Below are 12,783 nucleotides of genomic sequence, written 5' to 3' on the forward strand. Positions count from 1 at the left end.
GCAGCAGATTTTTTCATTATTCACTTTTGAGATCTATTTAGGGACCAACTGTGTGCCCAGTGACCGGCCGAACGCTAAGGCCCCATTCCTATGAACACCAACACTGAAATGGCAGAAACAAGCAGAGGCACCAGGCTCCTGGGAACGTGTGGTTAGTGACTGCAGTCAGCAACACAAACAGCATGCAGGCTGAAGAGGGGAGCAACACAGACCTCAGTCCTCAGAGATCACATGTACGGGTCTGACTTTGGCTTCACGGAGTTGTCTGTCTCCAAGTTTCTTCATTTAGAAGCCCCTTGAGAAGCTGGGGTTCCCTTGAGAATGTTTAAAAGAAAAATCAGGAACTCCCTCAACAGAGCTGATAAAAAAGATCAAGGGACTTGACGCACACATGAGAAAATACAGCTGTTGGACAAAGGGGTTGAGGATCACAGTGCTGAAATGCTGTATTTAGGTGTGAAATGCGGTAGTTCAATACCTCTGTGCAATTCTAGAACTTACCACAGACTTAGATGTGGACTGGGAGCCAAACCCTCTGCTGACACAAGTTCTGGGCAAGTCTGGGGTGTCAATGCACTTGTGACAAGACAAAAAAGGTATAGCTTGGAACACTCTGGAGTTTGAGAAAACAAACTCTCCCTCCTACCCATGAATTCATCTCAGTGTCATGAGTAATCATGTAGTAAAGGGGAGGAAAGCACATTTACACTTATAAAATAAAACTCCGGAAATCTTTTAAATAGAAAAATCACCTGTGGGGAAAATAAAACTGAAAAAAAATGTAGCTGGAAAAAAGCAAAACAGAACTCTAAAAGGAAGGATATCGTATTAAAAACAGTTTTCCAGCTGTGAAATAGGAAAAGGATATTTTTCATTAAAAATCCTCAACTCTTTGAGGTGCTTAATTTTAACTTTCTTCCTTCAAACAAAGCATTAAAACTCTACTGAACAGGTCCAAAATAAGATAAAATAAATCTGAGCAGAGAGGCAAAGCTGGCCAGACTGGAAGTCCTGGGTATTGCACTGTGAATATAATTTTGCACCTGCTGAGGAGCTTTGCAAGGGAATGTAATTTTAATACAGGACTTCACCCACGCTCTCTAAAGGCAAGCTCAAAAGTGTCAAGAAGAGATTTTAATGAGAATGAAACAAGACAGTTTCATCAATGCCCACTTTCATTTGTAGGGCAATATAGTAATTGTTTAAACTCAGGTGTCGTACCTGAGAGACCTTAAGGAGTTACAACACCTAGGGAATGTGAAGCAGTTGTGCCCCTGTATCAGCAGTATCTTAAGTAGACAGATGAATTAAAGGCAGGGAGTCGTATTTCCAGTTACACTCGTCTAATGCTTTTTGAAGCACATAGCAGCAACATAAACATATTCTAATATTTAATGCTATGCACCGCATATTCTAAAATACTCTTTGTTAAAGGCTATGCCAAAAAAATATGGAATTGTGAGCCAGAAACTGTATAGTGTCATTCAGAATAAGAAGCCATGGTATAAACTTATTTAAATAGAATCCATTACATTTTTGCCATTGTCTTTCCCCCCTAACCTAATTAATTACCTACCTCTCTGCTTTTGCTCCAAAACACTTGCTTAACAGAGGACAAACAAGCTTAGTTTTGTTAAGCAAAGAAAACCTCCTTTTCCTCATGCTGAGTTACATAAAATTCAACATAATCTCTTTAGAGAATGGGAAAATAACTATTTCTGGGAGTTGAGCATGAATATATTGGGGCCAGCAGATAACTGTGTGAATCTTAAAATGCATTCAAAATGCAGCTCTCTGAGAGCAGTTTAAAAAAAAAAAAAAGAACACATCATATCCCCTAATTTACCTCAGAGCTGTTTGCATAAAGGGTCCAGAGGCAGAACCATATAAGTACAGAGACGTGAGCCATGCAGAGAGCACACGGCAGCGCTTCTGTTGGACACTCCGTGTGCCTGCAGCAGCAAAAGGACAACTCTGAAGCTCAGGTGCACGAACAGCTTTAAAGCACTTGGCAGATGCATCAAGCAAAAATCTGAAACTACAAATCAGGTAATTTATCAAATAATTTCATTTTTATCAGATTCTACCTTTCTGTCTAAAGATTGCTCTGAGTCAAATTGACTATATGATGTTCTTACGTCTATTGCTCAAGGATTTCATCAGAACTGATAAAAACCTGCCAATAACAAAGGTAATGAACTCATTTTCTCTTTGGAAAATTTGTAGGACTTCATGAAATTGTGCATTTCTTTTATATTCTGAAGATATAATTAAGCTAAATGACAGCTATAGTAGTATTAAAGATGTATTCCATTCTACTGAAGGAACTCTGCTTACTGTAAAATTAATCCCTAAGTGTGTTAGGAATTCAGTGCTAGCTAGAAGAAATAGAAAAACACTTGGTATCTGGGCAAGAGGTAATAGAGGATACAATTATTATTACTATGCCTCTGAAAAAAAATATAAGGTACTTCTCTCATTTCTTTCCATCCAAGAAATCTCCCTGCCCCACAGAGCATAACTGACATCTTAGCCTGACAAATACCCAGGCACATGGCTACTTTAAATGTATAGAAAAAGATAGGATTATTAAAAAACTAGTGGGTTATTTAGGTTTGGCTTTAACTAAAGGTGGAGTGGAGGTGCCGCTAATCTCAGTATTTTAAAATGAACCCTTAGCAAAGGGAATTGCCTCGTGGGAATAGCAGGCATAGATGCCTGAACCTTGTGCATACAGAGTTCAAGGGGGAAATTACGTTTGCCTCTTGGCAGAAGACAGAGTAAAATCACTGGTTTTCAGAATCACCTGTGCCTCAGGCAGTTCATATCATAATTATTCTGCCAGAAAAATTATCAACTACCTGGCTTTAATTATGAAGAATTTAGATGCTTTGGAGGATAAAAAACAAACTGAGAGGTTAGTAACCAAAATGAGGAAAGACCCTAAGAGATCTGCAGCAGTGCCATATTTATTTTTCAGTGTCTGGAAAAATTGCTGTTATTGCTAGTTTGATCCTCCTCCCCTGTTGTTCTCTGTCCATGGAAGCTGCAGGAATCCTGTCCCACAATGCCATCTCTCCAGCTGCCCCTGCTACTCCTCTGCTTGACCTTGTGTGGTGTTTGCTTCAACGGGGGACATCTCCTTCCAGAGGAAAGGGAAAACATGGGAAAAAGTCCCCTGGATGACATCCTTCAGAGACCTGAAAGCCTCATTCTTCAGTCTGTCCTCAAGAAAGCTGAAAAGGAAGAAGGGATTAATAAAGGTATATATCTCACTGGGGACACCCATTTGGTGATGGGATAGCGCTTGGCTGAGATCATTAGATCCAAGGTATGATTTCCAGGTTCTAATGGTCATACTTAGCTCTGGAATTAAGGGGAGGGGAAGGATAAGAGGGCTGCTGCAATACACTGACTGACAGTTTTTCACAGATGCTTTCTTCTCTAAGATCTCTTTGCTCAGGAAAGGCTGTACTATCACTAAGCAGCTGCTGCATAATAAAAAGGTAGAAGCCTGTCACAGAAAACCTGCTTGTCTGGCGGGTACTTCCCTAGGGAAGAGGACCCATGAAGGACGTTCTGCACTTGTGGACTCTGTACCTAATGTAAACTCGAAGTGGGGGTGCTACCATTCACCTACTGCCTTAATCCACTGGTTCCTACCCCCCTACAGAGGCGGGTTTTTTCCGTGGCTGGGAATGCTCGAGGGTGCTCCAGTGTATGCACCTCCCACCTTGTAGATGCTCTGCTACCAGTAGTCACAGCAGTGGAAGATTAGACTCAGGGATTGCAAGAAACAGCACAGAGGTGCACAGGAGCACAGGGCCCTTCCAGAGTGGAAGATGAGTTGGCCCCAAGTGCCCACAGGAAAAGCCATCATCCCTCTTCACATCAATGCTGAGAATTGGTTGTGTTGATCCGAGACCTGAAATGTTAAAAAGAGCTTAAGAATGAGTAAGAGATACTAATAGTGTTATGACTGGTAGCTGGAAATATTGAGTTGGCTTTCAAAGAACAACAGATTATGATCCTGCTCCACAGACTCCTGTAACAACTTCCTTAGGGAGGATTATCTTGTTAATGTTATTCTTTTCCTTGGTCAGAATCAAATGCCCCTCTGCTACAATGGCTTTCCAAAAGACAACACCCTGGGAAAAAGTATGTAAGTAACCTGAAGAAGAGACAGCATCCTGGAAAAAGAGCTATTGAGGAAGAGACATCTTATGGAGACATTCAGAAGAGGCAGCATCCAGGAAAAAGAGAGATGGAAGATGACCTTGATGTCTATCTGGAGCTGAAAAGACAACAGCCTCCTGGCAGAAAGTCACAGTTGGATCAGTTTGCTAACAGCCCTAGGGCACAGCTAACCTACATGAATGAGTTATCCAAAAAAGAACATCCAGGCAGAAGGTATCCAATGTACAAGCACCAGCATCCTAGCAAAAGAGGCTGGAATTATGAGGTAGAATACAGTGAGAAACACCAGCATCCTGGAAAATGGCACTGGAATTCTGACAGCTCAGATGACACAGGCCATCAGGCCTCATTCACCTGTCACAAAGGCAGCTTGTTGCTTGATTTAGTAGAAGATGTTAGCAGAGACAGGGTAGAAGAAAAGCGTCAGCACCCAGGAAAGAGCTCAGCATTGGAGAGTGAAAAACAGGAATGACAAAATAATTGTGTAGCACTTGCATTTGGTGAAGTAAATTGCCAGATCACCAAAACATTCTGTTCACTCATTTTTGGCTTCCTGTTGCTGACCTCTGCACCTACCTTTCAGTGTGTTAATGTCCCCATCCAAGTTAATGGCTTTGTCACACACTTAAAGCAAAGGAACTTAAAGGACCCATATGAATGGAACAAGCTGAGAATCAATTCCCCCACTTTAGGAAGAGTGCTTATTTTCTCAGGAGCCCAGACCCCAGAATAATCCAACTGTGTGTTCCTAAATGACTGAAACAGGCTCGTAAATTTCTGTTCTGATGCTACTGAAATAGAATAATTATATGGTTTCCTCTCACATCAGTGAAATCAGTAAATAGTGAGGGAGAAAAAACATATGCCAATTGTTTCAAAATTAAATAGAGCAGTTTTTCAGTTCTAAATTATAACATTCTGGACACCTGAGTCCTTGTACACTACAATCTGTCCAGACAGTAAGCACTATAGAGAGACAGGAACAGTTTCAACTGGAACAAAAGAAATTAATGACTTGATAGTCTGACTTGGAACTGGCACAGGAAAACCCTTTTCACCTAAGATGCTACAGAGTGCAAACGGTTAATACATCCCTGAACATCTCAATCACAGCAGTGATCCCCCTGACTGTGTAGAGCCCACACTAGAACTCCCACCCTGGTGTGTCCACACTTCAGTCATCCCCCTTGAAATCATGCCTTCTCCTCAGACATTTAATAATAAAGCAAGAGGAAATCCTTTCCAGTGAGGATTTCTGACTTCTCTCAAAGGAATGCTTTTACTTTCTGTGGTCAGACTTCCAAAAGTATTTACTTGATATGAATTATTCAATAAACATAAATAGTCAACTCTGGTGTCCTTATTGGTTATGCAAACACACTGAAATAGCATGAAAAACATACAACCAACTCAAGCTAAATAAAATAACATCAAAAGGTATTCTTCTACATATAATCTCCTTGCGTGCTGGTGGTCAGCACATGCTTGTACTTGAAACTGTTTAACTACTGAAGTGGAAGGATGATAGACTCCCTTTTAAAATCTTCCACCTGTATGACACACAAAATTATGCATCTGGGCTAAAGTGGGTCTAAACAATTGATTTACTGATTTCTGCAATTGATACACAGTTACTGAGCACACTGAGTTACATCACTCCTTGTACATTCAAAGAGATTACAGCACATCAATATTTTGCTAGAATGTTATTTTTATGAACAAATGAGTATATTTTCCATCAACATTCATCCTCAATACCATCGAGACACATTAGCTGACTTGGAACTCCTCCTCAGTTACAGAAATCAGTTTTGCAGAAGCTTTTGCAATTTAGCTGCCCTGAAGAAAAACAATTAATCATCTCACAAGTTTCACTGAAGCTGGATGCCCACAGGCTGATCAACACTTAACATGGTCTATCAAACAATTTCTAACTTTGGAAATAAAACGCTCTTCAGTATGTGACAATGGTCAGACATCTTCTATTGACTGGAGGTTTCTAATAAACAAGTGCTGAAGAAGTCCTTAGAGAAGATAGGTGGGGACATTCCATACACTTCAATTTCCTGCAGCACACTTTCTATATATGATGCTTTTTAAAATGTGTCATTTGCATTTTATCAGGGAAAAGCCTATTTCTCTGAAAGATATAATTTCATATACCATTTTTGGCAGTGAATGAATGCTTCTTAAACCTTGGGGAACACTACTTGCTATGAAATCTTCAAGATAAGTGAAACACACAAAAGAAAAATTATGAACTGGGTAAACATGGGTGACATCAAAGATTACATATTTCAAAAGTTCTTTTTTCTAACTCACTCTTGTATCTCAAATTGTCCAGATTCTAGTTTGGATCAAAAGGACATTTTCTCTCAGTGTCTGCATGAAAATTTAATCTCTATTTATTAATTTCTTCCAGTTATCTGCAGTGTTGCAGACATACTAACAGGCAAGTACACTCTTTCTCTTACAGACATCATTCTCAGAGCATTAACTGCCACTGGGGATTTCACACTTTTGTGACTATGAAGCACACATAAGCACAAGTTCCAAGTTAAGTATTTGTCAGATTTATTTAAATCTTAAAAGCTTTTTGGCTCTGGAGTTTGGCCAAGGAACAAAGCAGAAAATAGCCAGCTTTTATCCTACAGTGTTATGCTTCTTTGAATAGTAAATATTGGGCAATCTCTTAGCAATATGAACAACACAAATACATATATATATATATATATATATATATACTGTTTAGTTATAAGTCAAGAATTAGTTAATTGCACATCTCTCTCGTCATCTTATTTTTATTGTATACTTTCCCTTCACTGTAACTTTTTATTAAAACTTAAGAGAATTTAATAGCCATGTAAACGTCCACAAGTAACTAGCTTTGCTCTGTCACTCACACTGTGACAACTGCAGAACCAGGTCCTACAGGTGCACAGTTCCCTGAGGAAGTGCACTGTCTGTCTGTCAGACAGGATAGGGCTCTTCAGGAACAAACCAGAGGCAGACTTGGTCCAAAGGTCATGGAAGTCAGCAGAAAAATCTCCTCTGCAGAATCTGAATTAAATCCACAGAGCAAAGCTGTGCGATGGCCCTAATGTGGAAGCACAGTCACGGAAAACTTTACTTCCAGCTTTAATTGAGACTAAAACAACCTTGCACAGATGAGTTCTTTGTTGATCCCATTGCAGTTTCATATATCTGGGTATTACCAGTTACTGACACATAAGGGAGCTTGATTCATAAAGCACAGATTTTATAATTGTCTTCAAAATGAGCTTTGCTTTTAATGGGAGGAGGAAGTTTATGTGAACCAGCTGCATAATTAACATTTCCTGCAACTATTTTCAATACCTCTCACCATTACTGTTCTATGCCCCCTCCCACACACTTACTTATGAGCCCAGACCTCTTCACTGACCCACCGTAATTAGCATGGGCTGAGTGTTTCCAAGGGACATGTGGCCCCAACAAACACCTTTATTACTACTTATAACCGCTCATTAGTTGAAGAAAGTTTGAAAACAACATCATCACCACAGCTGAAGTAGTCACTGCTTCCCTGGTAACTTACTCAGTTGATATTAAAGGGTCAGCTGTAACTTTAAAGCATCAGTCAGTCAGGACATCGTTATAAATAAAAAAATATGATTGAAAGAAGCCAAGTGGAAAATGCAGGAGGGATGAGGCTGTGTGAGGTCTAGATTGTACAGAGACATGACACAAAAAATTAAGACAGGGAAATCTTTTTGATTCTAAGAAATGGGTATATGGACTATCAGCATTGGAGTGCAGAAGCCTCTCTTCACATTATGATAAGAACAGCACGAACTCCCCACTCCTGCTGAGTAATGAGGAAAGTGTGGACACAGAGACCTTCAATAAAACCAGATGGGAAATTCCTTGAGAAAAATGAGTTAATGTACCTGCCTTAAGATTACTTTTAGATCTGTGTGAAGATTTTCGTGCTTTGTCTCCTTGATGAAACCAACACAGCTTCAAAGTACTAAGAAGGAAACCAAGGGAAGGACATTTGTCAGGTACCAGCCAATTCACCTTGTCTGCTTCCACGAGATGGAAGGAGCACTGGCTGAAGGAGTGCTACTAGATCATAAACTGTATTGCTATGCTAGGGCAGGATACTCATTTCTGATAATGATGGGGCATGTCAGATACTAACACAATGGAATGATCGCAGCCAAAAAGTGAAACCAGCTCTTGAATTTATTTCAGCCACTGTGGTTTGAACTGACAGCCACTGATCCAGACAAGACAGCAGTATGTGACAGAAGGGTTGACTGAAGGAACACCTTCTTCACAGCTAACATTTTCTCACTTTCTTCCTGTCCATATGCATTGGAAAGAGGGGGAATATGGACTTAATAAATTGCACAAATACTCCTACAAAATGGAATGCAGGTAAACGAGGATTCAACACACCATAGCTAGTTAGTTCATTGCCATCTTCTCTCCATAAAAGATGTAATGAATATGATGCAGCATAGACAATTTAGTAGCTGATTGGTACAGGGAAAATGTTACATTATGACTAGAAAACCAGGGAAAGCGATCTGAAGAGACTGCCTGAAAAATGATTGCTGATTCAAAGCAATTTTCACAGGGAAGTATATGTTTCCACCATAAATTCCCTCTTGATTTTGAAGCTGGTACTGTGTGGGGTATCTGAAGAAGACTTATGAAAAAAGAAGAAGAGGAGAAAAGTCAAAACAAATTAAAAATATAGTAAGAATTTATGAAAGGTTCTCTGAGCCAAAACAGTCAACACAAAAAGCAATCTCTTTGAACAAGCAAGTGGTGTTGAAAAAGAGAGCAACAACCCTACCAAAAAAAATCATAAATCATTCCCTGTCAAATACCAGCTGGTGGGGGTATTCTACTTATTGCTTTTAGACATGCTGTCTTCAAGAAGGGGATTGGTTACTGCACAAGTCTGTACACAAAAGAGAAGATGAGAGGTTAGAAGAGACAGCACCCAAATGTGGTGTACTTGACATTTGAAATGAACCCTGAATGGAATCCAGGCTCTTACAGTTAAACCATTAAATTAAATGTAAATGCAAAGGAATTCTGAATCTTTCCATCTCTCCTCTTTATAATTCACCTACTTTATGTAAGTACTGCCACTCCATGGCACTCAGGACCAATATGACAAATTATTCAGCAGAGTTAAGGGACCAAACAAATTTGACATGATAACTGGCTTGCAGGTACTGAAGCAGTTAATCAACAAATCAGATAAAAGGGGCTCAACAAGTAGTCAGATGCTGCTGTTGCAAACTATGAGGCTGTCAGTTTGGATTGATGAGACTGCAAACACAGTAAAAATCATGGTTTTGGCATGGGAATGTAGCTTCTATCCTGTCTACACAGACTAATTTAACAGATTTGTTATATATCAAAATGCTAGTATAAGCAACTTGAGTATATTGAATATATGAGCTTTGGTAAAATGAATAACAATATGAAAATATTTTAGTTCTCTGAACAAAATGAAAAATATAGGATTTTGGGCTATATCCACCTAAACAAACAAAAACATCTTCTCTAATAAATTAAAGACCATTAATGCTGTAAGATGAGTTTTGTGCTACCCATTTCAATGTTAGGAGATTTCAAATGAACTTTTAAAAAAATCTATCATTAAATTATAAAATTGAACTTAGGCAAATTTTAAAAACAGCATTAAGTTATATTAAGTGACCTTTTTTTAGGGAATACTTACAAAGAACATTCTGATTTTCTCAACAACAGTCTGATTTTTCACTCTGCTTACACTCTGTTTAGAGAGTCTATATTGAACTCAATGCTGTTAAATTTCAGATATTTTAAACCTTTTTTCAGCATGTTTGTGAAAAACATTCCACTTGAATACCCTGATAACTAGACAGGCATCATTTGCATTTACCTGTCCTGTGCTGAGGTCAGATTCCATTATTAAACATTCCAAATGGCACTGAAGGTATTACAAGAAGTCAAAGAGTACAGGTGACCCCAATTGGAACATATTTCTGATGGAGCTGTGCCATGGCTATGGGGTCAACTGTATCCCCCTTCTCAGCCATATTCCCATTGAAATTTCTCCTCTTGGACATCAGTAGCACTGACCAACTTAGCAACGGAGCAGATCCTAAAATTCACAGTTAAGAGTTATTACAACTCACAAACATATTTCACCACTCATTTTCTTACTGTTTGCAAAGGACCTTGATTGCAGCAGAGGAGGAGTTACCTAATAGATGTGAGGTTTTGTCAGCTGAGCTTTTATGTCCCAGCGGCATGATGGGGCAGTATAGGTCTGATTTTGGTGCTGGAGCAAGTCCTGTGCTACTGCTTGTTTGCATTAATTCCCTGTGAGCCATTACTGATACAAATGCAGTCCCTAAGAGCATCTGTAGGACTGCAGTAAGGTTTAATTTGTCCCCAAATACCTCTTCCTATTGCAACTAGCTGGATGAAGACTAATTTTTAAAGCACTGTAAACTGAATTGCTTTAGACTGACCTGGATGTTTTCACTTTGTGAACGCTCTCTATATGGGGAAGTGTGATGAGCCTGATCAAATAATAGCAGCCAAAGTCTTCTTGTTTACACCAGCACAAAACTAGGTCATGCTCAACATCTGTTAAGGGACAGAGAAGCTCAAATTTCCCTTTGGGAGCAAGTTGATACCACTCTGCACATCACTGCATCTGGCATAACTCTGTAGTATCAGTCCTCTAATTGTCTCAGAGATATTCCTAGTAAGTCTAACACTCTCATAAAGATCTAAATCATATTGAGCTGGTGCAGTCACTTCATGGGGAATGAGTTCCTCAGGAAGGGCTCAAAACCACTTATATTCAGAAACAGGAAAACCAGCGGCATTTTTCTTTAAACATGTTGAATAAAATTTCTCTTTTCAAGAGTGATTGACATTATCAGGTGTTTTATCAGTACTTGAAAAAGATTCATTTGGTGAGATGTGTTCTCATATCTGTGGTCAAAAATAGAACATGCAAAGGAGCTCAATTGACTGAAGATACACTGAAATGTTTGATATCTCATGCACAGCCCAGGATGCCATCATCCTCCGCACAACTCACTGCCGGCAGTCCTCACTGCATGGTTTGTATCCCAACAGGAGGCTACCAGACGTCAATTGTTGTATTTACCACTTTAATTAGCCTTTAAGACTTTATTTTTGAAAAAGAGCAGTTACTGAAGCTGCGTAGAGACAGGGTTGAGGGAAGAGCTTGTTGTTCTGTACAGCCTTGCTTTTCCTTACACATCTGATACTTACTACCCGGGAACGGCAAGAGAGGATGGAGTGCCCGGGTCAACAGGGCTCACAGATCACAGGCAGGAGAAAAAAAACCACCCTTACAGCAAATGCCTGTGAAATGTACGGCCCCCACAGGCCCTCGGCTGCTCTAAGACGTGCTTGTCGTGCCATCTAGTGACTGCCACGTCTCCCATCCTTCACCCACCCCTTTTTCTGCCCGTTCCCCGCACACTCGTGACAAATCACGCACATGAAACAGGAACCAGAAAACTGAAATACCAACGGAAACCTCCCCAAGAGCTCTGCACTTCCATAGATCTTGCAGCTCTTCTAGAGACACGTGTATTGCTGTATCGTTCTTTCACTGTTCAGCGAGTTGTAACTCAGTGGCCTCAACAGAGGACAAAAGGGTCAAGGAACAACATAGGTAGTTCAGGTGCACAGGTATGGCTCAGGTGGCACAAGCATGGCTCACTACCAGGAAAACCCCCGGCTCCAGGAAATCCAGGGGGATGACACCACAGCAGGTGAATCTTCTAAGACACTGAGCCTCAGGCTGGTTCTCTTCCTCCCCAGCCCGTCTCGATCCGTGCTGAAAAGGCTTTAAAGGACTTAACCCGGAGGGTAGAAGAGCAGGGCATGATGAGTGAAAATCTACTGTTAATGTGTTGTAGTTGATAGCCTGAAATGTATCTTTTCCCATCTTTTAGTTGTCATTCTCCCCCCACCCCCAGCTTCTCTTTCTCCAAACTGTTTACCTGGCGTCAAGTTCCCATGGTCACTGAAGTTTCTCTCCTCAGCCCCACGGCGAGAGGCCGGGTAGAGTAAAGAGAGGACCCCGCTGGCATTTCCAGCTGCTTGAAGTTTCTTTAGCCCAGGAAAGCACGGGGTTGGGAGAAGAGAACTCTTCTTTCCTACACGGAAGTTTGTAACTTTTTCCTGTCCCAGAATGCCTCTAAACTATGGAAGCTGAGAGGGCATGCTTACCTTGCCTTCCCTTTCTTTCCCCCTGTGTTGCCAGGAAACCAGGCCCCCCCTCTCTCCCCTCTGCCCCTCTGTATAGAATACTCCCACACCTTTGTGGGCATTTGAAGAAGTTAGTGTCTGTTATTTCTTATCTTGGCGTGTGTAACCTTGATTTGTAGAAAGTTTGTAAGATGTACTAACTGAGAAAAATAATTGGTTCCCTCTCTGATGTTCCCTCCCTCCGAGAAACCCTGTTAAAAGAGACCCCCCCAAACCCCAAATCCTTTGTCTCTCGTCCTTTGGATTCCCCTTCACAGAAATAAACTGTGGAATGCA

At 40.5% G+C, this 12,783-nt stretch overlaps 1 protein-coding gene across 1 annotated transcript; it reads left to right on the plus strand.

Annotated features, from left to right (window-relative positions):
- Positions 1-1,975: 1,975 nt before the first annotated feature.
- On the plus strand, positions 1,976-4,886 carry TRH (thyrotropin releasing hormone). The gene is made up of 3 exons (XM_005521945.3): positions 1,976-2,049; positions 3,047-3,263; positions 4,104-4,886. The coding sequence occupies exons 2-3, from the start codon at positions 3,068-3,070 to the stop codon at positions 4,667-4,669; spliced, it is 762 nt and encodes a 253-aa protein (XP_005522002.3). The 5' UTR covers positions 1,976-2,049; positions 3,047-3,067; the 3' UTR covers positions 4,670-4,886.
- The last annotated feature ends 7,897 nt before the right edge of the window (positions 4,887-12,783 follow it).

This window comes from Pseudopodoces humilis, chromosome 13, assembly GCF_049639895.1.
Source record: "Pseudopodoces humilis isolate 2021_Gansu_Grassland_sample_001 chromosome 13, ASM4963989v1, whole genome shotgun sequence".
NCBI classification, from domain to species: Eukaryota; Metazoa; Chordata; class Aves; order Passeriformes; family Paridae; genus Pseudopodoces; species Pseudopodoces humilis.

Coding starts and splice junctions, on each gene's coding strand:
- TRH (XM_005521945.3), top strand. CDS start 3,068: ATGCCATCTCTCCAGCTGCCCCTGCTACTCCTCTGCTTGACCTTGTGT. Junction 3,264..4,103: donor GGAAGAAGGGATTAATAAAG/GTATATATCTCA, acceptor TTCCTTGGTCAG/AATCAAATGCCCCTCTGCTA.